This window comes from Salarias fasciatus, chromosome 1 (genome assembly GCF_902148845.1).
Source record: "Salarias fasciatus chromosome 1, fSalaFa1.1, whole genome shotgun sequence".
NCBI classification, from domain to species: Eukaryota; Metazoa; Chordata; class Actinopteri; order Blenniiformes; family Blenniidae; genus Salarias; species Salarias fasciatus.
In genome coordinates this window covers 36157960-36183390 of record NC_043745.1, presented here as the reverse complement: position 1 = coordinate 36183390, position 25431 = coordinate 36157960, and the positions used below count along the sequence as shown (strand labels likewise).

Here is a 25431-nt window from a genome sequence, read left to right as displayed (position 1 = left end):
AGGAGGTCTAGAAACTGCAGATCTTGAGCGACTTGTGGCTCTTCAGCCCTGCTGTAGCAGCTCCCTGCAGCTTTCAAAAAAAGCGTGTGCAAGTTGCATTTTATCTTGTTTTCATTTTGTTGCAGACAATCTTTCAAAGGTAGTCTTATCTCGCAGCTTGGGGTGACAAGTTTTAGATAGTTTAATAGTTTGTCAAGTAAAATATGCCTGTCCCACTGGCTCCTTTCCTTTGCAGAGGATAAATGTTGAGTCTCCAACTGCATCTCTCAGAAAGCTAAATCCGAATAATCCTAAAAAAAAGAACAAAACATAAAGAGTATCACTCAATGTGGAAAGACTTTTTGGCTTTTACTGCCAACGGTGACAGTTTACATGCGCAGTGGCTTGAAAAAGTATTCATAACCCCTGAACTTTTCCACATTTTGTTACATTACAAACACATATAAATGTTTGTTATTGGGATTTTATCTGACAGTCTGTAGGTCTAAAACCAGTGGCTCTGGAGCCACATGTGGCTTTTCAGCTCCTCTATAGCAGCTCCTCGAAACTTCTAGAAACAGCTAAAACAGGTACATTTGCGAGCATTAATAAAACAAACAAACTATGTATAAAAAAAAAAACAGACAAAATCAGCAAAAAAAAAATAAATAAAAAAAAATCCTAAAGTAGGCTATAGCTAAAACCATTGTCACCATTAGGAAGTAGGCTACACAGTGGCTATAAAGAACTAAAATGGCCGAAATAGTCAAGATACATAAAGTGGCCAAAAGCAACAAGAATCCATGAAAAAAAAGAAGGAAATAATAATCCAAAAATTTAGGTGAAGTATGTCTAAATTGTACTTGAATGCATTTCTTTTCTTCATGTCTTGCTGCACCAGACAAATTTTATTTGGTGGAAAATCACGACGACCCTTTGGGTCATAAAGGTCACAGCTCTCCTGTGGCAGACCAACACATCGCACTGCAGAAAGGTGAAGCAGAAAGAAAATGATGCATAGTTCGAAAAAAAAAAAAAGACAAATGTGGCATGCGCAACTTACCCCTCTTTACTCTGATCCCCAGAAATAAAATCCAGTGCCATCAGAAGTTACCTGACTGGGAAATAGAGTCCATCTGTGTGAAAACTATATCTTAGTATAAATCCAGCTGCTGCGGCATCATGACGGCCAAGGAACACACCAGACGGATCGGGGATGAAGTTGTGGAGAAGTTAAAAGCAGGGTTAAACTATGACAAAACCTATCCTGAGCTTTGAAAGTCTCGGAGCACAATCCATCATCCCAAAATGGAAGTAGTACGGCTCAACTGCAAACCTCCCAAGACATGGCCGTCCACCTGATCTGTCAGAGGTACTGATCAGAGAGAGCAGCAGAGGATCATGATAACTCTGGAGGCACTGCGGAGATCCACAGCGCAGGTGGAGCAATCTATCAGGACAGCTGTCAATCTTCTCTCCGCACGTTGGGCCTTTATGTCGCTCCATCAGTTCTCTAGTTGTGGTTTTAATGTGACAAAAATGTGGGAAAGTTCAGTGAATAATTTCTCAAGTCACTGTACGTTTGATAGGTGGAACTGAAACAGCAAATCAAAAAGCTATTGTGAAACAACTTAGAATGGTAAAATACAATATTATTTAATATACTTTATTGTCCAGTGTATGGAAGTTAGCCTTGGGCTCAGCAACTGCACCATAAATGCTTCGAAAACCACATTTACAACAAAGACATCTCCACAGCAGTTACACAACAGTACTGCACATATCCCATGACATTACGCACAACACATACCATATATTCATAATGAAAATATTGAAAGCACGATAAAAAAGTATTGCTCAATCTTCGGCCACAAGCAGTGCTGTTTAGGATAAAACAAGCTAAACTTGCTCTAATAACAGAACAGTAAAAAAAATTAATAATAATTCCATTTTAGCAATTCTTATCGTTCTTAACTTTGATACGCTCAACATAAGCCCAAGCTATGCATGCAAATGTATAAGCTGTGTTTTCATTATGAAGGTTTTTCTTCGGCTCCACATGCATTTTATTTCATAGAAGAAAACTAAGTGCACTTCTTTTCATCTTCAAGGTTGCGACATTAGTAGTTCTTGTGAGTGCAGGCTGTTCTTGGCTCAGCTTTGGTGAGAAACTGTAATGAGCCCTGTGTGTGTTGACATGACTCTGAAGGTCCTGAGGAGATCAACATGCAGCAGTTAACCATCATGCAAAGCATTTTGGGACAGCAGCGTCTGGGATTGGCTGCAGGTGGGAGAGCCCCACCTTTGTCCCGCTTCCTGATGGCGTCCAGGTTGTGCAAGAAAAAAATCTTCGGCCCTTCCTGGTGCAGTTCATCGGGGGAAGGAGAAGATCCTCTCAGCCATGCCGGAACGGCAAGACGACACGCCTCTGGTGAGTGTGGATGGAGTGCCTTTTTCCTGGTTATTAACATGAAAACATCTCAATCTGAGTAGAAAGAAAGCAAAACCTAAATGTTATCGATCTGAGGACCGATATTCCGTATCAAGAGTGTTTGTTAATATGTAGAAATAATCAATTCCATGCCATTTTTTTTCAAAGGGAGTTTTTCCTTTCCACAGTCGCTTATGCTTGCTCATGTGGATCTGTTGGGTTTCTCTGTAAAAGTGTCTAGAAACGACCATGTTGCAATTGGCACTTCATAAATAAAGCTGAAATTAATTGAATTGAATTTTTTATCCTTTTGAAACTCGTCTGGTAGGATTTAGGAGAGAACATAATAATTATAAGTTCAGGGTGTACTTACAGTATAGTTAATACAATTCCTGAAAATATCCTGTATTGTATTTGGTTCATTGAATGTTTTTCTGATGTGAAATGAAGGAAAATATTGTAAATGATCTTAAAATGCAGATCAAAGTTAACCTTTGATTTAAATGTGAGATATTGCACTGTCTGTAGTATTTCCCAGTGTTCTACAAGTTCCTCTCCTCACTAAGGTAGCCAGACTTGCTTCTTATGTGAGTATCAAACACATTTCATGTAATAAATCTCTGTTGGCGGTGTCGAGAAGGCGGCCTTTTAAAAAGATCACCGACCCAGGAGAGCATTTTGCCTCCTTTCTTTGCCTTTACATTGTTTCCACTGAGTGGTTTCAGGTTTTGTATTCTACCTCCTACCGAAACGCAGCAGCCTGCATAAAGTTTTTCATGAGTTTTGACAGCAATAAAATTCAAAAACAACTATTGATTTCAGAAAACACAATAGCTTCTTTTTTCCCCCCACCAACAACAACAGACCATTTATATTTAAAGGAGGCCGCTGCATGTGTCCAAAGGGGTTTGCTCTGCCCCCACAAACTTTAAAAAAGAAAAAAAAAAAAACATCCAGACTTTGTGGCGTGAAGTGTATGGAAGGATGAGTCTCCTTGAAAGCCTCCCTCCGTCCAAACACACACAGAGACAGATAACTTTGTAAGGCCTTCTCATTGACATAATACATTCCTCATCCCCTTCACGCCTCCTCAACACGACCCTGAGCCAATTCTCCTCTTAACTGTACCACTGCAAACCACTGTGGGGATCCGCACGGCCCCCCAACTGTACCGTCAGTCCAGGTTTCAGTCCCCATAAAGCGAGGAAAATAAGATCACATAAAGTCCCTCACATACACAGCTGGATGTCCTCTCCTCCACCTTTGCATGCAAATGGTCCACTTTGCATACCCAGTCGTCTTTTTCCCTCCCGGAGCCAGACCTGCAGTCAAATAAAGGCATCCACAGCAAGCTGCTCGCTTACATTAAGACAGATGGCTAAACACAAATTGACTCCAGACTGTGTATTAACCAGTGCACCAAACCTTGGTTAAAAGATTTCTTCTTAATTCAAAGTACACAGTAAGACTACTTCTCTTTCCTTTTTCTTTTTTTGTCAAAGGAGTTACTGGTTCTGTGGCTTCGTCTTCTTCTTTTTTTTCTTTTTTTTTTTAATCATGGCCCACAGGCAGCACAAGTGCCCATGCAAATAAGGCCGGTAGATAAAAGCCTGTGTTTACAGAGCAAAATGGATAATCTTATCAATTATTAATGAACTTCTTTTCTGAACTCAGTGTCACTTACTTCTGAGAGCAGAACCATTTGGAAATGGGAATAATTTGGTTGTGTTGACTGTTAAACACAAGGTTGTTGCAAATAAAGTCCAAATGCCAAAGCAAATTTGTTGTACTTCACTTTTTTTTGAGAAGACAGAATCTTTCGTTTTTAAAAAGATGTGACAGGGTCACGTTCATACAAGTTTTTGAATGCCAAACGTCTGACGGTGGTGTTTGGAGCCGCTGAAAACAACTTTTTGAGAATGACTCAAAGGTGGAATTTTTTTGGAAAATCCTCCAACTCTGCTGTTGTGCAACTTTCTCAAAACTCTAAGACTCCGTCTCCATTGCGATGGCAGAATGGCTGCTGCAACACGTTACAGCAAATAGTTCTTACACACAGAGGAGTAGATGGAAGATAAAAACAATGGCGGCCTGCAGAGTGCCTTCACTCAGGGTCAAACATGAAAATGCCTTTTCACTTGAAACAATATCATGTAAATGGGGCCTAATATTTGGTTAGCTTTAAACTTTCAGTTCACTGGAATAATATCTGCATTTACACTTTACACAGCAAACACTGAAATTTAATCATCGTTCTTTGATAGCCCATATTTTTCAAATAGTAGTGGTATTTTAAAGCTATGAAAAAAATCATGCTGGTTTAATTTCATGTGCATTTAATAAAAACTCCAAAATCGCATCTAATTCCTGTTTGCTTCTTCAAAATGTCTCCACATGGAAAGTATATCCCTCCCTTTTATTTCTTACATGTGGTAGCCCACCGAGCACTCGTGTTTGACAATGTAGTGTTGTTAAAATAATATTTTTTTATGCATGTTTCACAACCCTAGTTTTATGAGCACAGTGCATATTGTCAAATATGGTGTCAAAGGGGCAAAAAACACAACCATTTCAACTATGACTCAATTTTTCATTTTTAGTTAATCATCTTTAGAGAACATTCTATATTTTTGTTTATTGTATTTTGTACATTTAAGTAATTTGAATCCGGTTTTTTTTAAAGTACTTATAAGATGAAGAATTTCCCTCAGTTTTTGGTTTATATTTTTACACTACTTTCTGCAAGGAATGTTACCATATTAAAAAACAGCTGAAACAAAATGCTGCACACGAATAATCAAAAAAGCGCAACAAAGCTCAAGTAAAACATCTGTTGCAGGACTCTCTCTGTACCCTGAAGATAGCTTTTACCACTCTTGTCTCAATGCTCGGCGTTGTTGCAATACTCAAAATGAACAGACGCCTGCCTGTTGTAATTTAACTCTTCAAAGTGCCCTAAATAAACTGCACACTACCAGACATGCTTGCTGGGCAGAGTGTGAACCCACAGTGCTTTGTCCTTATTTTTTAATGGCTTTTATGCAGATCAGTGACACTGTTTGATGTATTTCTGCTTCAAACATCATCTGGGAAGCACTTTGCATATGAAGCGAGAATGAAAATTCTGCCGGCTTTGCATTGACCACAAGTACTTTTAAGCACATTTCCATGTGTATTAAGAGTGTTGAGTGAGTCATAATGTACTTTGATGAAAATTTGACCTAATATTAGCATATTTATTTGCTTGCAGGGGGTGATGCATCCGCCGACACGGTGCCTGCGGTGTGGTGATGTCCTGGAGTGGTCAGAGGAACACAGGTGTGTGTGTGTGTGCGTGTGTGTGTGTGTGTGTGTGTGTGTGTGTGTGTGTGCGTGCAATCGAGTGTGCCATGTGTGTAAAAGTCAGTGTCAGCGTGAACAGATGGGTCTATTCTCTCCACTTCACATAAAGTGATAGGTACAGTACTTTCATGACAACTGGCACAAGCTCTTATCAGACACAAACTACTGTGCTGTTCAGTATAAAGAAGTCATTATCAGATCAGCTGAAAATAGACATTGGCATACTGTCAGATTAGCTCAGTGGAGGCCACGAGCGAGAGCGACAGAAAGCTAGCATTTGTGCTGAACAAACAAGGCTCTGCAAATATTAAGAATGTAGATTTTTGTGTAAATGATTTAGAACATTTGCTCCTCTTATCTATGGAATAGAATGTTTTCTGCGATACTTTGCTAAAGCCAAATGTTGCAATTACGATGTAGAAGAATATCAGCAAAGCATTCTATTAGCGATTATTTTCATCCATTTCTTTTGTGGGTTTATCCAAAGCAGGGCTTCAGGCAGTTGGAGCTCATCCCAGCCGACAGTGTGCACAATGCAGACTACATCATGGACAGGTCGCCAGTCCAACGGAGAGACTCACAGTCAACACACACACACATTGAAAGTCAAATTAGAGTCATCAGTAAACAGACATGCGTGTCTTTGAAGTGTGAAAAGAAGCAACAGCAACGCCACACATGCACAGGGGGGACATGCATAAGGAAGACACTCAAACTCAACATGAGCACAAGGATAACTTGCAAACTTCACACATGCGCATTGGGAGAATGCAAACCTTATACAGGGAAAACCTGCACACTCACCTCATGCATGCACATGCATGAAGACTGTACAAACTCCACAAATGCACAAAGCGAATATGGAAACTCCACATATGTCTATGGAGATCATCCAAAGTTCAGGCAGCAACTACTTGTACACCAAACACATGCACAAGGAGAAGGTACAAATTCCATACAGGCACAGGGAGATCATGAAAACTCTCTCTCAAACAGACAAATGTTGCACTCTTTCCACACATGCATAGGGAGACTGTGCAAACTATCCATATGCACAGGGAGAACATGCAAACGTCATACAGGGAGCTCTTACACACTCAAAACATGCAAAGGGAGAACATGCAGATGCACAAAGAACGCATGCAAATTCCAGAAATGCAAAGCCAGATCATGTGAACCCCACACAGAAAGGCCCCACCCTGACCTTAACGTGATGTCGTGGAGTTTTCCAAGGCTTCGTGGTGTTTTTTAACTCTCTCCTCAAAGCATGCTGATATCTGTTCCATAGTGCCGAGGTCACTGAGTGCTCTGCCTATGGCCAAAACAAACTGGTGTTCCCGTCAAGGCTGATTCTCACAAAACTTAATGGGATGGGTGTAACGTCAGCTGAATTGTCCCCTCTGAATTGACGTGCCATCATAGGTCTTTACTTGTATGTCAGTCTAAGCTTGGGGCAGCTTCGGCTTAGCTGCTGGAGTGAGTCATCTTCCAATGCGGAGGTTGGCAGTGTGATCCCCTGACCATGTTTTTGGGGTGTCCTTGGGCAAGACACAACACCCGTTGCTCCCAGTGATATGTGAGCATCCCAGCAGTCACCACTGGTGTGGGTGTGATGATTGTGCGAATGAATGGTTGGATGTGACTGATCATGTAGACTGCTGAGGCGGTCTTAACCTGATAATCCTATTCAGATGTTTCTGTGCAGATAAACACAATCGTGCTGTATAAGTAAACTCGATTTACCATTTATGCCACTTCACTCCTTCAAGCTCAAAAGGTTTTCGAGAAGCATTTATTCACAACACATCTGATCTCCGGCATCCATGAATGTCTTTTATGTCACTTCGTCAGTTTTTTCCATTATGCTGCTGTGAGGCAGCAGTCCTCACCTCTGCACCATTGTGCGACGCCAGAAAGTCTCCAGCAATGTAAAATAGTTTTAATTAGTTGTTTTAATAAAAAAAAAAGAAAAAAAAAAAGAACTGACTTATTTTTAATCTGTGCTGAAAATGTTGGACCAACTGAGGATGAAAGTAACTGCTGTGATAATTCAATTAGCTGTGACCTTTCATGAAGCTTACAAATAATAATAGTAATAATAATAATTAAAAAAAAAAATACATGGAAAGATTTTTCTTTAATTCAACCATCAGTTTAGACCAAAACGAAACAAAAAAATTCTGTCTTAGGAATGAAGAAAAAGGAAAAAGTGCATATTTTCCAAGTGGAATGATACAAACTGATTTCAAAATGTGTTCATGCGGACTGTTAATCTTGTAAGTCTTTTTAATTTTCTCTCTGCCTCTGGCTTTACTCTGCTGCAAATGTCAATGACATTTTGTGGGCAGCTTATAAAATAGCCCCCTGCTCAGCAGCAATATAATCCAAACAAGCAAGCAGAACAGCATATCACCTTGGCAGACAATCCTTGAGACCCCAGGTGAGGAACGGAGTGTACCTTTGTATTTCATGTTTCCAGAGGTGAGCCGGTTCGAACTCCGCCTGTGTCCGTGCCCGGGGATTTCACTGTCCTCCAGTACAATCAAGTGCTGGCCACTATAGGAGAAGGAAGTTTATGAGCGGATCGAGTGAGAGTGATGCATGGATACCTTTCTACTTCACGTGTGCTTCTCCCAGTGTCCTACTTGGCTGCTCGTGCTGCTCGACGGTGGATGAGACTCTGGAGAACGCCGCCCGAGGCCTGTCGAGCAAAATGAAGAGAGAGAAGAGTCACTGGGCGGCTGGAAGAATCGGTGATATTGACTTCCTCAGTCCGACTAAGACGAGAGGAAAGGTGAAACAAGATTTTCCACATCCACGGAATGTTTGTACAAGCTGAGAGCTGACGTGCGATTTTGTTTTCACTCAGTTCATAAGGGTGCGTAGCAACACAGACCCAGTGCTGATCTACCAGATGCTGACAGAGGAGTGGGGCCTTTCTCCTCCACACCTGGTCGTCGCTCTGGTGGGAGGAGATGAGCTGGCGCAGATGAAGCCCTGGCTCAGGGACACACTTCGAAAAGGGCTGGTGAAGGCTGCACAGAGCACAGGTTATCATCAAGGGGGCCAAAGCTGGCCTTACCTATTCAAATCCAGTAAAAGAGTTCTGTTTGCCTCTGTTGGCTGGTAGAATTTAAAAATTAAAAAAAAGGACAAGCAGAAAAGCTTGTCAGCTACAGGAGAAATGATTTTCCATGCATTTTCTTCAATCTTTGTCCCACTAAAGGTCGGAGAAAATAATGCAAGCTCCTCACAGAAATACCCAGAATCAAACCGTGAATATTCTCACAGTGACGCAAAAGACACCGGAAACAAACAAACAAACAAAAAAAAAAACACACACACACACACACAAAGCCACACAACATATATTTTATGACTCTGAGCCATCAATCCATCAATCTTCTGCATCGCCTCATTTGTCCTGGGTCACAGGGGAGCTGGAGCTGATCCCAGCTGACTATGAGCAAGAGCACACAGGTCAGCGGTTCATCAGCTCAAACACCGAGAGACAGTCACACACACACACACACACACTCACATTCACACCAAATGACATTTTGTAGCGCCCTGTATACACAACAACTTTTTCAAGAGAAAATGTAAAACTTTTGTTGCCCTTAGGGTGTCCATTTATGTGATAATGATGCTTGGAGTCACTGATTCTTTTTGAGCAGCTTCAGTAGGTCACATATAAAGACTGTGATGATCATCAACCCCACTCGCCCCTGCTACCTACTACACCAGTATGTGCTGTCCATTCAAATATTTGGTTTAAATTGGGATATTCTTTGAAAAGACTGACACAATTACTTTTATGACCACAGGCCAAAATTAAAAAAAAAAAAAAAATCATTTGTACTATACAGCTCAGCTGTAATGTAATACTGCCCACAGATTTGAAGTCTAATAGTCTTGTAGAAAGAAATGTGCTCAATTGCTTCTTTTGAACTTAGTAGTGAATATCAAAACCCTGACGCACAGGCAAACGCTGCTCCCTCTCTGTTCTCCAGGGGCATGGATTCTGACTAATGGGCTTCGCTTTGGCATCACGAAGCACTTGGGCCAGGCGGTGCGAGATCACTCCCTGGCCAGCACCTCCTCTAAAGTTCGTGTAGTGGCTATTGGCATCGCCCCCTGGAATATGATCCACAACCGAGAGGCCCTGCTCACTGCCAAGGTTTATCTCTCTGTACACACACAGCACTAAAACAGCATGAGCAAGAGCAGCATCACTAAGCAAACATTTACATCTTTTTATATTACTGTGTTGATGCTGTCTTCCACCCTCCCCGAATAGCTGCGTTCGTTTTTATTTTTGAGGTGGATGAGCCTGCTGTATACAAGGCACAAGACCTGCCTCATGGTGCAGTGTATTCCCTGGACAGCCATCACTCCCACTTTGTTCTGGTGGAGGAGGATCCCAACAGACCCGGAGCAACCAGTGAAATGAGGGTGAAGCTGCTCAAGCACATATCTCTGCAGCGCACTGCTTATGGAGGTACAGTGAAAAGCTTTAGCTCACATCTGGGGAGCGATAGCACACACGACTCAGGATCCTTCACTTGTGAAATAACTGCAATCCCCACATTTCATAGTTCCTCATTACATGTGGAAGTCGCACCTCTGTATTTACTCATAAGACATAAAATAACTATAACAGTATGTGCTTAAATATTAACCCTGATAGTATTCATTCTGACAAAGAGTAGCTTTTATCTTGTGAATTATACATGCATTTCATTGCATTGTGGTACTGTACATACTTTATGTGGCAGTATTATTTATTCATTCCACGAAGGAAGTTGTGGGTCATCGTATTGGATCTTTTTTATACGGTGTAATAAATAATCAAAAGCCTCAAAACTGTACACAAGGGTTATAGAACATGGAGTCAAACATGGGGTTCACGGGCCAAAACTGGCCTTCAAGTGGTTCCAACCTGGCCGGCCAAACTACCTAACGAATGGTAAAAATTTCAAAGGAAAGATTGATTTTTTTTTTTTTTTTTTCAGTTTAAAGAGAATGTCTTAAGAGTATTGGAAACCACAAAACTGTGAGACCTGAGCTGAGATACTGATGATGCTGCCGTGAAAGCTAGCTACCTCAAGCAACTTCAAAGCCACGCTGTCAGAGTGAGTGTGCTAAAACATGCATAATGCAACAGCTATCGGACAGGTTTTTTTTTTTTTTTTTTTTAATTTATTCGGGATATTTCAGTGTATTTTGCACCAGAAGGTATCTTTAAAATTTACTTTATGTTGAGATTGTTGCCATTTTCCATCATGATTTTTTTTTTTTTTTTTTTTTTTTTTTTTTTTGGTTTAGAGGGTTAAAGTTGAAATGTAAAGGTTATTATGGCACTATTTCATTGAGCTGGCCCACTCAAGATGAAACTGAATCGTATCTGACCCCTGAACTTCAATGTATTGGCAGTCATGTCAGTAAAAACACCGGTGGGAGTAAATGAAAATTTAATGTTTGGGATTTTTTAAAGTTTTTTTAATCATAAATTAAGATCCAATCGAAATTTAAGTCGCACGTATAGAAAAAAACAGTATGTTAAACCACATACGTTCCAAACAGAATATGTTATGTCTTCATTCATTTATGTATCCAGTACTTTATTCAATATATCTATTAAAGATTCATAGTGCCGGTGGGGGAAAAAAAATTAAATCCTTGACTTTAATAACTAGTTCAATCTCCACTGACAGCAATAACTTAAACCAAGTGTTTCTGGTGGCTGCTAATCAGACTTGTGCTATGCTCAGGAGGAATCCTTGCTCACAGAAGTGCTTCAGCTCATCCATATTCTTGGGATGTCTGTATTCGATGGCTCTCTTGAGGTCGTTCCACGGCATCTCTTCTGGATTCCAAGTCTGGGCTCTGAATGGGCCAGTAAAAATAAGAGCTGAATTCTTTACTTTGAAATGAACGACCTTTTTGATAATATCCTGATATCCTGCTATGGGTGCCATGTTCGATGTTTTTCGCACTGGATATTAACCAGTTCCAGCGCTCAACTGAAGTCTTCATCTGTTACTGTAGACTTTCTTCACTGAGCTTCCAGGGCATACACCTCCGGGGAAACTGGCCACAGTACTAAATCATCTCGATTTGTAGGCAATTTGTCTCTAACTTTGTCTCTTCAAGCTTCGTGCAGTTCAAAAATTCAGAAATCTCTGTGAGGCAGAAGCAGATGCTTCTTGTGAATAACACAGTAAAAAAGTGTTTTCATTGCTTTACACCAGGGGATGGAAAACCCATTTTAGTCCAGGGGCCATTCTATCTCAAGGGGGGCAGATCAGCAACATGACAGCACAACAACCTTGAAAGGCGGATTTTTGATGAACTCCAAATGTTTTCCTTTGCTTTCGTGGAGGGACGTATGAGTACCTTATGAGGAATTCAATACATCATATTTTCCGGAGTCGTACCTGAATAGAAATTGCATCTGTCTAAAAGTGAATGATTGTTTAAGAAAAGGAACAACAAACAAATGATTTGCACGTGTGTGTACATGTCATGTTTTTGTTGTCAATTAACCTTTGTTGTTTTCTTCATAATAGTTTTCATAAAAAGCCTGAAACAGTCTCCAGTCTGTTCACAAGATTTTCTGATGCTTTCTCTCTCTAATTTCTGCTGCTTATTTTATTGTGTTTTAGTTTAAATTACACTTTACTGTCAGTCAAATACAGCAGTAATGGAGCTACATATACTGCAGCATATGTCATAGAGACACATCTAATTTTTCCACATAGAAGATGCCATACAAAGTGATATACTGTATTGTATTATATTGGTGGTTTATAAAATCTGCTCAATGACTCATTACTGCCTAAACATTGAAAATTGTGTTGGTTATTAGCTGGAAAATATGGCAATATGTCGATACAAAACCTCAATGTATGTGATGAAATGACTTTTTTTTTGTAAAAAAAACAATTACTACCGAAAATTAGAACAATCTCATCACAACGCCAATTTTAGTGATATTTTCTGCTGTAATATGAAATGAAATGTCCAAAAGAAACTTCTCCTATAGCTGTTGCACGATGCATGTTTTTACAAACTCGCCCTGACAGCATGGCTTTGAGGTTAGTTTGCTTGTGATGAGGTATCTAACTTTCATGGCAGCATCACTGATACCAATGTTGAATTGGATTCTCTGGCAGGCTACTTTTGGCCCACAGGCCTTACGTTTGACTCCCCTCGATTACACTCTGGAGTTCTCTTAGAGCCAATCGCTTATTTTCACCACGAGCACTGGGAATGTACATGGACATGTTCGTGGACATGTTAATTAGAGAGATAAATAGATATCATCATTGTTTTTATTAGTATTGTATGCATACACAAAAATGTAAACAGAATTTTTAATTGTAGCGTACAATATGCCTCATGTTTGTTGGCTTGAAATCCTTTCTTCTTTCCACCAAAGAATATACAGCAAAACAAGACACGGACCCAGTGCCAAAGCTCCACAGGATATCTTTATGTGCACAATTGGATACGTCTTTATTCATTTTCGGCTTTACAGTTTTTCCTCCATGCAGCATTTGTAGACCACCACTGTGCACAGCTTCTTAAAACCATAAACATGAAGATGAAATAGTCAAAATGATGTCACGCACACTATGTTTTCCTCTTTTCTAATTGATGTCTTCTTCACGGCGTTAAATGTTTTTAGACCAACAGGCTTTAAATCTGCGGGCCTCCAAAGCCGTTCAAAATCAGAGCGAGGGAAAAGAAACTGGTTTAACTGTACATGGCTTGGAGACAAAACAAACCTGTGATCTTTTTTTCCCCACAGAAAAGCTCATGCAACATTTACACAATAAAATAATTCTCAGATATGTAAGCGATATTACTATGAAGCTTTTGTTTGGGTGCCTGCAGGCACAGGAAGCTTCGAGATCCCTGTTCTGTGCCTCCTGGTCCACGGGGAACCCCGAATCCTGAAGGTAAGTTTAGTTTCATCATTCTAGGATGGCTACTCAAGAACTGTAAATGCTTGACCTCGACGTGACCTTCTGAATCTGCACAATCTCCTCAAACAGTGGCTGAAGCTTGAGAATTAGACATGGAGTCACAATGCTGGCCAAAACAGCAGGCCGACGCCAGAATGACAGGAAAATTCTCTTTTTTAATCTCTTTATACAAAAAGCCTGTCAGTCATTCAGTCATTTGCATAAATAAAGCCATGACGGATGAGATCAGACTATAGCCTTGACTGATCGATATGATTCTTTGTCAGGCTTTAGTAAGGAGGCTGTATACTTAGAGAAAAAGACTTGCCAGCTAAACATCAGCAGAGTATCTGTGAGAACATTTCGTCCCCTCTTGCAGAGGATGCATAAAGGTATTGGCAATTCGACACCATGGCTGATCCTCGCCGGCTCCGGAGGAGTGGCTGACATCCTCGTCACGCTGATGAATAGGGGCTGCTGGGATCCGGACAGTGTTCGCGAGCTGCTGCTGGACACCTTTCCCAATGCCCACCACAGCAGCGACGTCAGTAACTGGGTCAAGCTGGTGAGCGATGTGCACAGCTTGGAGGCAGGCACATGCACACAGATGCGCAACATCACAGGACATGAACGCTGCCAGAAAAATGGGGCGCTCTGGGGAAGATTGTGAGGGAAAGTAATGTGGTATTTTCATCATTGTCTTCAAAAATGTATATGTGATGACCTAATTAAGGATGCGAAGGAGGTGGGAATGATAGTAATAGTCTTATTCTTTTTTTTTTTATACTGGAGGTGCTATGCTTGGAGAAAGCAAAGTATCAGGGATTAAAAATGCTCACACTCATCAAACATATGAGATTCCAGTAGTGATTGACTGTCAACTTGTCAACCAGATCCAGAAGGTGCTTGATCACGGACATCTTCTTACCGTCCACGACCCTGAACAAGAAAGCTCTGAGCTGGACACAGTGATCCTCAAAGCTCTCGTCAAGGGTAAAGTATTTTTCATCCGAGATATGTTCGAGAATCCCACAGTTCTCCAAGGACAATTACATGTTTGCTGGCTTTTCAGTGTGCAGAGAGATAGAGAGATACACGCTTGACATTTTCCGCCTCTCATAACTTGTGATCCTGCTGACATTTCATGTGTGGCTTTGTCAGCTTGTAAGAGCCAAAGCCAGGAAGCTCAGGACTTCCTGGATGAGCTGAAGCTGGCCGTGGCCTGGAACCGAGTGGACATTGCCAAGAGCGACATCTTCAATGGCGACGTGGAGTGGAAGGTGAGCCGCAGACAGTAATCTGACGAGAGGTTTGTTTAAACTCCAGTAATTAACCCTGCAGCCTCCTGCACCGTTTGAAAAGCGAGAAAGGGAGAGGTTGGAACAGTTCACAGTCAAATTAACATTTAGTTAAAGGAGAGTAATTAAATCCAGGATGATCCAAAGAGCTCTGGCAAATTTAGATGGACGCAGGGCTGCACCACTGAGTGAAATAACATTCACAGGACGAACTCACTGCTGCAGATATGTTTTCGTGATAACATTTTGGTTTACAAATCAGCATACCTCCAAATCTCAGGGGATTTCCTCGCGTGGAGGTTTGAATGAAGTTTCATGGCCATCTGTCAAATTGGCAGATGCTTGTTTTTGATACTTCAGTGTAAACTTACTGTCCAATATCGCCATTCTCAGAGCTGTGCCGCTGGAGTGGCTGTAAATCTATTTTTCATTTTCGCTAGATGATTGTCAATCAATATACAGGAGCCTTACTGACTACCAATCCCCTTAGTTTCAAGTTATTATGAGTACATTATAGCAAAGTCATCTTTTCACCTAGCACAATTGCAACAGGGATGCAAAGATATCAGTTTTTTAAAGGACGAGTACGAGCCTTTAGTTAATTACTGATACTGAGTACCCATGCCAAAACCTATTAAATGTCATTAAGTCTAATTTATACTCCATATTCCATGTACTCCATTCTTGCTGCTGACATTGTCTGCAAATGATTTCACTAGGTTGTTTCAGGGATTGTTGATGAATATGAGTACTCTGTGCAGTATCAAACCCGACTGGTATTGGTGTTGGTGCATCCCGAGTTTGCACTCTAGCCTATGTGCATATATGTTGTTAGTTCATTCTGGTGTCTGAAAAAAAAAGCATTCCAAATGACTTTGGAAGAAAAGTAAAAGCCATTGCAACAAAGGTCATAATCTTTGCAGGCATGTGACCTTGAGGAGGTGATGATGGACGCTCTGATCAACGACAAGCCGGACTTCGTACGTCTCTTCGTGGACAACGGCGTGAACCTGGGGGAGTTCCTGACCTACGGCCGCCTGCAGGAGCTCTACTGGTCGGTTTCAGAGAAGAGTCTCCTTCACAACCTGCTTCTCAAAAAGTATGAGGAGAAGCAGGTACTGCTGGGAGCCGCCAGGACTCCCGGGCCACCCGGGCATCACCCTTCTGAAACAGGAAAACCTCGATTCACTCTGTATGAGGTCGCCAAAGTGCTGAAAGACTTTCTCCATGACTCCTGTAAAGGCTTCTACCAAAAGATTCCCACAGTGAGTGACATTCTCAAACATTCCATTCATACTGTGAGTTGATTGGTCAACTTTGCGTTGCATTTATATTCTCTTTATTTATCATCTCTTTATATTGAATCTATGTTTTTTCATGAAAGTTAATAAATCTGCTAACTGGGAGAGAGTCAATCATCCTTGGCAGCTCATGGAGTCTCCTCCTGCATTAGTAAAACTCATACAGTCATAACTCAGGGGTCTGGAGCCTGCAGCGTTTCTAACCCCTCTGCAGTGGCTCCCTGGAGTTTTCACAAAATTTCATGCACAACACAATTTTTCATCCTTCTGTTTTTGTGGCACAGCAGACAGTTTTTGAAAGAGATCCTCATCTTACAGTGTGAGGTGACAAATGTGGCACTTAAGTAAAAGAGTCTTTCAATATTTCCTTAGCTGAAACATAGTGGATCACATCATAATTCCTCACTTAAATGGCACCTTTCACTTCAGGTCATAAATGGTGAGTTTCCAACAGCACGCCTCAGTGAGCTGACTATAGAAAAGTGAAAGGAATGGCAAGTTCCAGAGGAAGAAAACATTTCTTCCAGTGTGGATACATATAAAAAAAGAACCAAGAAACAAATTATATAAGTGCTAAATTGTGATAATGGTTTAAACTTAAAATAGATCAAATTAATTAATTATCTAAAGCAACTAAAACCATGAGGCCACCTGAGGCTTATAAACTTCTGTTATATTGTTTACACTCTCGGGTGCTTGGAGTGACTGAAAAAAACTTGTTGGAAATGGCTCCCAAGGTGGATCTTTTTCAAAATTACTCCATGTCGGTGTCAACGGGGGAAAATGTAAATTTTCTGAAATGCTGCGACGACGCATGTGCACCACGGCCGTAGTAAATAGTTCATCTTCATATGCACAAATATATGGACAATATTAACAACTTCCTTTTCTGTGCATGCCCGTGGACTCGCCATAGTCAATGTTTCTAGCATCATTGTTGTCTGAGCTCATGTGGGTGATTCCATTACAAAAACATAACAACATTTTTCCAAATTGGTAATGCAACAACGGTGCATTTTCACTTAGTATGTTGTCATAAAATTTGAGGCCAAAAAACTTTCAAATGGTAAATTGGCAAAATAAGTAAATTAACTTTTCGCACCAAAAACTACAAAATACAGTTTAAAGTGTTGGCTAACATAGATTTCACAGCTGAAACTGAAAAAATGAATGAATGAATGAATGAATTTATTTTGAACATGCAAAAAAACAGGCCGAAATTGCTCAAATATTTTAATCAGCAAAACAGACTAAACAGATCAATTCCCAAAGAATATAGAAATAAATCCTTAAATTCAGCCTTGAAGGAATAATAACCAATATCCGTCTGGTCAAAGGTCAGCTTAGTTGAAATTACAAAATGTTCAGTTCGAATGGCCCTTGACCTCAGAGGAACTCATCCGCTTCTCAACAGCAAGTATCTCGGATTGTATAACAGATGTAAGCATTGCACACTTCTGCTGCTGAGCCATTCATCCATTCAGTGTATTGTCTGCTCTAGGAGAAGCCGGCAAAAGGTCGACTGTTCCACAACCAGAAGAACCTGGCAGAGTTAGAGGAGCGCAGCGAACATCCTTGGAGGGATCTTTTCCTCTGGGCCGTTCTTCAGAACCGACAGCAGATGGCCAATTACTTTTGGGCAATGGTCAGTCTTCACTGCTTCTTTCAGTTCAGTTCATTCAGTCTTAGGACTGTGTGGTTTAGCCAAACACCAAAAATGCAAAAATTCACCAGGAAATGAAAAAAAAAAAAAAAATCAAATCTTTCACATGGTGTGTTCATTTATGCCAGTCATACTCTTTATTTGGCGGGGGACAGATGTGACCTTGTACCAACATAGAACAGGTTCAGGTCAATTCTGCCAATTGAAAATGTCGCAGCAGATTAAAAAACACAACAAAACAGAGAATTTATCAAGAACTGAGGTGAATCCAAAGAGACGTCTTATTTCTAAGAAGTACGTTTGAGAGATGGTCGGTCTTTTTCGCTCTTCTGTCGGTTCGGCTCATTCAGTCACAGCACTGTGTGGTTCAGCCAAACAGGAGAAATATACCAGGAGGTGTAAAAATCCAGTTCGACCGAGCTAACTTTGATTACTGTTTGCACTCTGGATTTGGGAGGCAGATGTACAGTCTCCTCAACTTCCTCCTTTCAGTTCATCCGATCTCAGCACTTCAAGCTTCAAACAGTAAAAATACACCAATCACTGGTGAGTAGCGTCACATACTTTGTCCTCTGGATCTGAAGTGTGAAAAGTGTCATAGGCCAGCAGAGAATAGGTGTAGATGAGTTCTGCCATACCAAAATGTCATGCAGGATGAAAGAGCCTGGCAAAAAAGCTAATTTTTTAAGAACTGAGGTGAACTCAAAGAGCCAATCTTATCTCCAAGAACATTATTCAAATGAAGGTCATGCTGCCTGCTGAGGCAGCCAACCAGTGGCGAGATAGAGCAGGCATATTCAAAGTCCTGATGGGGGTAATGAGAAATATATCATGACAAGGGATTGATGCTCTGTGAGTGGCTGAAATGACATCGATCAGTGATATCTGTGCATTGTTTTCAACATATATTCCAAGCACCATTTATTATTATTTTCTTTTAACAGCTCCGTCTTAAAGCTAAACCAACCAATTATTGTAATCTCACAAGCGGTCACCCTTATGTGCTCCCTTTGCTGCGTGTTCTTTCAAACATTATCTGAAATTATGGTAATTGCATTCAGTGTGTGTACATCGCCGCACTGCAAATCGTCTCCCGCGCTCACGCCTGGATCCGGCCTGGATATCTGCATTGGTAATTTGATTGTTTGAAGTATCTCTCGCCGTGAAGGCCTCGGCACAGTCATCATTGCAGTCCAGCTTATGCTAGCAGAATCTCACATAGCCTTTATGTACATATATACATATATATTATGCACTACTCATAAAAAGGTAGTGATGTTGGGCTTTTGTGTGAAAATTCAGGATGAACCTGAAGTGCATTAGAACCTTCGCAGGTAAATTTAATGTGGCCTTCTCATGTTTGAATGCAACAACTGTTCCATGCTTCAGTACTTTTTCTTTTTTTTTTTTTTTTTTAACCAAACTTGCTGTTCTCTAACAAAGCTCAATGGAAAAATTCACAGCAGGTGTTTGATCCATAAATCGACCAGCCGATTTTCCTGCTTTATTTAGATATCAATACAGTTTAAAATGTCTGATTTTGATGTCTTTATATAAGGAACATAAGGGAAAAAGAAGCAAATTCTAGCATTTTAGCGATAAACAATTTATGAATATGAATATTTGGTATCAGTTCACAAGCGAAGCTACTTCCTAAAAAGTAGTGTTACTTTTGTCGTCCTAAGATTTGATATATTATGCAGATTGTTGTATTAACGTAGTGTTGCTGTGACACTTTTTCCAGTTCATGGTTCATTCTGTTGAATGATTTTTTCAATTGGTACAATTGAACGTTATATTTGTTGATTAGAGGAAGATACTCTATGACCTGTAAGTTAGCAGTTCTCATAATAATGATGTTTACCCATGATCACAAAAAAAACCCAAAAAACTTTATACCATCCTTGTATGTTCACTTTGCTTTGTTAGGATTTTTTAAATTAGCCTTTTGTCTAAGTTTTTGTCTTTACTCTGTCCTCCTGTTTGGATTTGGGCGTCTTCTCCTTGGTTTAGATTGCAGCATTCAGGCTGCCTCCACAGTTTTTGGCTCTGCTTGTCCCCTGTGTTTATGCTCTCCTGTCAGAATAGCTGTCAGTCAAGGCAGCGCTCATCCTCTTTACCCTGCACTCCGCGTGCTCCTTCCTGTAGGAATATTGCACTGGCACCTATAACCTCTGCGAAGAAAATCTAATTCACAAAAACATTCAGCCGATCGAGGTTCGGTGACACGGGTTATCAGTTGATTCAGAGAATTCATGCAGCTAATATTTTACACATTCAGAAGATGTTTTCAGGGCCACATATGAGAGGGTAAAGTCAGAGCAGAACGCACTGCACAGCCAGGAGCAACAATACAGAAGAGCTCAAACATGTGAAATTCACACAGGTTGCATCACACATACACACACACACACTCTCACTCACTAGTAGCTACTGCAAAGAACAAGTGGTGGTGGGCCGAACTATTTCAGAAGCGGATTATTCCGTGAAGCACTGCTGCTTCAGACAGGGCCAGACTTGTTGTTTTCACATTTTCAGTCATTATGCGAAGCAAAGCTCACACTCTCTACCCTCACATCGAACTCTCCATAAGATAACAACTTAGAAGTTACTCTAAATGTCAGATTCTTTCTCAAACTTTAACATTGTTTTGCATGTCCAGCTAAAAATTACAAAACATATCGTACTGTATATCCAGAAAATCACTCCATTTCTTTAATTAGGTATCTGCAGATGAAATGCAATGCCAAGTAAATTGTGGGCACAGTATTTACAGCGTATGGAAAATGATTTCAGATAAAAAGATCAAAGGGAAAACACACAAGAAATCTGCAGAAAATTCACAAAAACGCTGGTGAAAGCCCTCAGGACTCCTGAGTCAGGATGTGGTTTTGATTGATTAAAAAAACGCCTCACCAAAGTCACAACAAAGGTTCCGTGGCTGCTATCATGCACAAGCTGTTTTTAGTTGTCAGTCTATGATAGCAGCTACATACAGTATTAAACCTAAAGTGTTGCTGTGAATATTGACTCAGTCACATCCAACAGTTGGAAGCTGCAGAGAAACTTGCAGGATAGAAGTGCATCCCTCCCCGTCCTAATGCAGACATCATTTAAATGCAAAAGATACAGCTTTCTAAAACTCTCAGCGAGATCCCTTCCCTTTCAGACCCATTTCTTGGATACAGCTTTCTTTTAATCCTTCAGGGCCCTGAGGCGGTTGCGGCGGCGCTGGCGGGTTGTAAGATTCTCAAAGAGATGGCGCGACTGGAATCCGAGGCTGAGTCCGCGCGCAGTATGAAGGAAGCCAAGTATGAGCAGTTTGCCCTTGGTGAGTACATGAACTGTTCGACGACAAGCGCTGACAATACGGTCAGAAGAAGTAAAGGTCAAGCACTGCGAGAGGTGCATTCTCTAAACTCCAACCAGCAGTACAAAGAGAATCCCACTGGATGGGAATGAAGGATGAATCTGAGACTCGGAATTTGAGTGGAGTCGTTGACGCACAGCTTGTTCTTGTTGTGGCAGACGTCTTCGGAGAGTGCTACTCCAACAGTGAAGACAGGGCGTACGCTCTGTTAGTGAGGAGAACCCACTGCTGGAGCAAATCTACCGTCCTCAACCTGGCAACTGAGGCAGATGCCAAATCCTTCTTTGCCCATGATGGAGTTCAGGTGAAGAACAGAAGACATCTGTGTGAATTTATCCAACTCTCAGTTCCTGAAAACAACTAAAATGTGTTATATTAGGTTTACGTAAATCAATATAACCTCAAAAAATGAGCAGAGTGAAAGAAAATAGCAGTCACAATGTCACCTCATGGACATTTTTATGATGTGCTGCTGGTATACTGACAGAAATCACCATGCATTTGCAATATGCCACAGCTTGCAAAGCTGTTTTTAAGGCAGTTATTCAATTACATTTGAGGAAAAGAAAGTTTTATGAAAGGATAATTAAGTTTGTGGAATTACTGTAATGAAAAGATGACATTTTAGGCCATGGATTGAGTGTAAAAGCGTCTAAAGCTGAAAACTAGCAATATCAACCATTTAATGTCTCGTCTGCAAATAACACCATCCCATCACGACTTCCAAGTCTCTGAATCACGCACGAGTGAATTTTTTTTTGACAGTATCAAACATTTTTGTATATATCAAAGCAATACTTACTATTATTTAGCTGTTTTTACAAAATAATATTTGTAGGCTTTCAGCCCGTGTTTACACCTCAAGATGGTGTGTGGAGTCACTCGAAGAAGCGCCTAAAGGAACAGGTTTTTTTTTTTTTTCCTGTTTATAGTTGTGATAAACATTTCCTTGCTGTAATTCCATTCATTTTATGCATTGTCTGCCATTAAATACTTCAACGCTATTCACTGCAGTTTAGCAGCTTTGCTCCGCCGACGTCCTTGTTATTACAAAGTCATCACTGTGAGTTAATTGGTATTCGGTGTCAGCACCAAAAGTTGGCATGCAGTGAAGCGCTATTTTATTCAAAGCAGAGTTAAAATAACGGCGGCGGGGTGGCGGTTCTATCCAAAAATGGGATGCTGTTAATTACAATTCAGAACATGTGTAATCAAAAGGATGTGGATCTCTCTGGTCTGTGAAGAGTTATCATCTGAGATATCTGTTGGAAAATGGTTCGAGTGTCACAGGAAGCCGCTCAACAAACTCTGGAAATAAGATTTTTGACTTTATTTATTCATTTAGTTTTCACTTTAATCTAACTGGGTTAACTTCCCATCCTGCTTCTGTGATGAAGAGTGAGGCTGAATTATTTTCAGCCCTCTGGTGACCTCTGGTGGTGAACTCTTTCTACTACTGCGATTACAATCAGTGAATCCATGTCGGCCTGCAGGCTCTCCTCACTAAGATTTGGTGGGGTGCCATGACTACTGACACAGCCATCTCCAAGCTGGTGGTGTCGTTCTTCTGTCCGCCTCTCATCTGGACCAACCTCATTAAGTTCAGGTCATCAGTTTTACTCTGAGTCATCTTTCTTTTAATGAAGAATCATGCAGATGTGCAATGATTCTGTTTTTTTTCCTGTGGTCACTCACACCCTCATAAATGCTTCTCAGTGATGAAGAACTTGACAGCCGCAGTGGTAGCGAGCAGTTTGGAGAGCTGGACAGTCTGGATACAGAGAAAGCCCTGCTGTTAACTGATGACGACGACCCCCTGTGAGTTTACCTTCAAAACATTCAGTTAAAAATACTTGTTCAGAAGGATGTAGAAGGTATATTGTCTTTTAACATGTACACTGTTTTTTAAGATTTGAAAAATAACACTGCATGGTGTTCAAGGCTGAATTCTGTGACACGCTCAGCCGGATGCATTCCTGCTTCACATTTTTCAGTTGCAAATGTGTTGTCACTGAGGAATATTTGTGATGAAGCCAAGATGTGCTCATTCCACCACCAGAATAACCAGACTGCACGGAATGGAAAGGAGCATTCGAACATAACACATCTAATGGGCATAAAGATATAAGACCACACATGAAGCGGGAAAACACAGTGGTGTAGTGGTATGCACTCTTCTAGGTAGAAATAAACCCTAGGTTTGAGGGCCTCTTGTGTGGAGTTTGCATGTTCTCCCTGTACATGCATAACTGGTGAATGCTGAATGTAAATCTTTTTGATGAGATTGACTTGAAGATCGAATGTGAGCTTCTCTCTCTGTTTTAGTTCTGTGACTGACTAAAGTTGGATAAAGTTGAATAACAGATGAATGTACCGATGGACCAAGGAGGGACAGGACAGCCTGCATCACAGGACACAGTAGGCATGTGGGACAGACAAATTGAGACATAATCCAGAATGAAGTTGGACAGTTATAAAAACAGGACATTTATCTCTTAAAAATCTGGACACAATGACAGATGTGATATGACCTGAAACCTGACAACCTTGAAAGAAAATCTCCCATCCATCACCTTCCACACTGCTTTACCTGTCTTGGGGTCATGGGAACTGAAGCTGATCTCAGATGATGATGGGTAAGGGCAAGGTGCACATGTAACCACACACATATTCACAACTTCAGCCAAATTCAAGGCATACCTTTCCAGAAAGAACATATTTTTGGATTATTAGAAGAGACTGCAGAACATAAAAACTGAAGCCTGCACAGGGAGAACATGCAAAATCTACACAGAAAGGCCCGAAAGCACAGAATGGAGTGCAAACAACAGCAACAACACAGTTTGGCATTGAAAAATAATGTGCTTCCCGCTATGCGAGATACATGAAAACACATACTAAAGGTCATTGCAATAAATCACCAGATTGTCATTGACATTATAATCAATGTTTAGTTGCAGCTTTACAATCTGGGAAGTTCATGTTCATGCAACCCATCTTCATCCATCCATGCAAGAAAGAAATGATATAGACTAGGCTGTCAAACACGATTTAATTCAGCGGCCACATACACCCCAATTTCATCTTGAGTGGACTAAATTGGAAAATTGTGCCATAATAGCCTTTTAAATTTAAACTTGAAAGTTTTTGTTGTTGCATAGGGCATATGTAATAAAAATGACTGGACTGGAGCCCCTTGCGGACCAGCTTTGACTCATGGGCCTTATGTTTGACACTCCTGATATACAGCAGACAAGTAAAGTGCACAGTGACTGACCAAAACTGAGTGACTTAGACAGGACAGACAAGCTTCATTTAGAAATGATAAAGTCTAGTTTTGTGAAGCGTATTGAAAGCTGCTGATCTATTAGGGATGCGGGGAGCTTCATCCCGAATCCAGAAACAAGAAAACAAGACCAGAAATTGGCTGTACTGTAGGCATATGGGTTGTGCAGGGAGAGAGGGTATGGTCTACTGGTACTTTCGAGCATGTATGAGGAAGAGAGTGTGTTATGGATTTTGCATGAGAGTCGGAGCTCTGCCACACTCAGAAAATCCAGGACACAGGACCACCTCAGGCACCCCACCTCAGACATGCAAACAGCCCCCAGAGCAGCACACACCCATCCCCCAGAAGAGAAAAATGACTATATTTAGGTTGATGTGTACTTGTTTGCCCTGTTTTCTCCCCATAAAGCGTTAATACATGCACTGGGGTGTGTTTCCTCCGCTCTATTTGTTTTTTTCAGGGACTCTTCACCTGGAGGTCCAGCAGATCAGAGCTGTGCCTCTGTCTGGTGGCGCTTCCTGTTGCGCCGCTGGCGTCGCTTCTGGAGCGCCCCCGTCACTGTGTTCCTCGGCAACGTCATCATGTACTTCGCCTTCCTCTGCCTCTTCACGTACGTGCTGCTGCTCGACTTTCGGCCTCCCCCGCCTCGTGGCCCCGGAGCCCCAGAGATAATGCTCTACTTCTGGGTCTTCACCTTGGTACTGGAGGAACTTCGACAGGTGACTGTCACAACATCCTTGATGATCTATTTTCAGTTTTTCAAATGTCTCGGGCTCTCACACTCT

At 41.1% G+C, this 25431-nt stretch overlaps 1 protein-coding gene across 1 annotated transcript in view; it reads left to right on the top strand.

The window, feature by feature from the left end:
- The first annotated feature begins 2353 nt into the window (after nt 1-2353).
- trpm5 (transient receptor potential cation channel, subfamily M, member 5) overlaps nt 2354-25431 on the top strand; it is a 29780-nt gene continuing 6702 nt past the window's right edge. The window contains exons 1-17 of the mRNA XM_030094096.1: nt 2354-2410; nt 5661-5728; nt 8390-8546; nt 8622-8802; nt 9766-9932; nt 10076-10253; nt 13655-13719; nt 14105-14290; nt 14619-14718; nt 14887-15005; nt 15947-16288; nt 17826-17969; nt 21195-21318; nt 21516-21661; nt 22851-22963; nt 23074-23175; nt 25107-25365. Of these exons, the coding sequence (XP_029949956.1) occupies nt 2381-2410; nt 5661-5728; nt 8390-8546; nt 8622-8802; nt 9766-9932; nt 10076-10253; nt 13655-13719; nt 14105-14290; nt 14619-14718; nt 14887-15005; nt 15947-16288; nt 17826-17969; nt 21195-21318; nt 21516-21661; nt 22851-22963; nt 23074-23175; nt 25107-25365 (2481 nt within the window). The 5' untranslated portion in view covers nt 2354-2380. The remainder of the gene's footprint in view (nt 2411-5660; nt 5729-8389; nt 8547-8621; nt 8803-9765; nt 9933-10075; nt 10254-13654; nt 13720-14104; nt 14291-14618; nt 14719-14886; nt 15006-15946; nt 16289-17825; nt 17970-21194; nt 21319-21515; nt 21662-22850; nt 22964-23073; nt 23176-25106; nt 25366-25431) is intronic.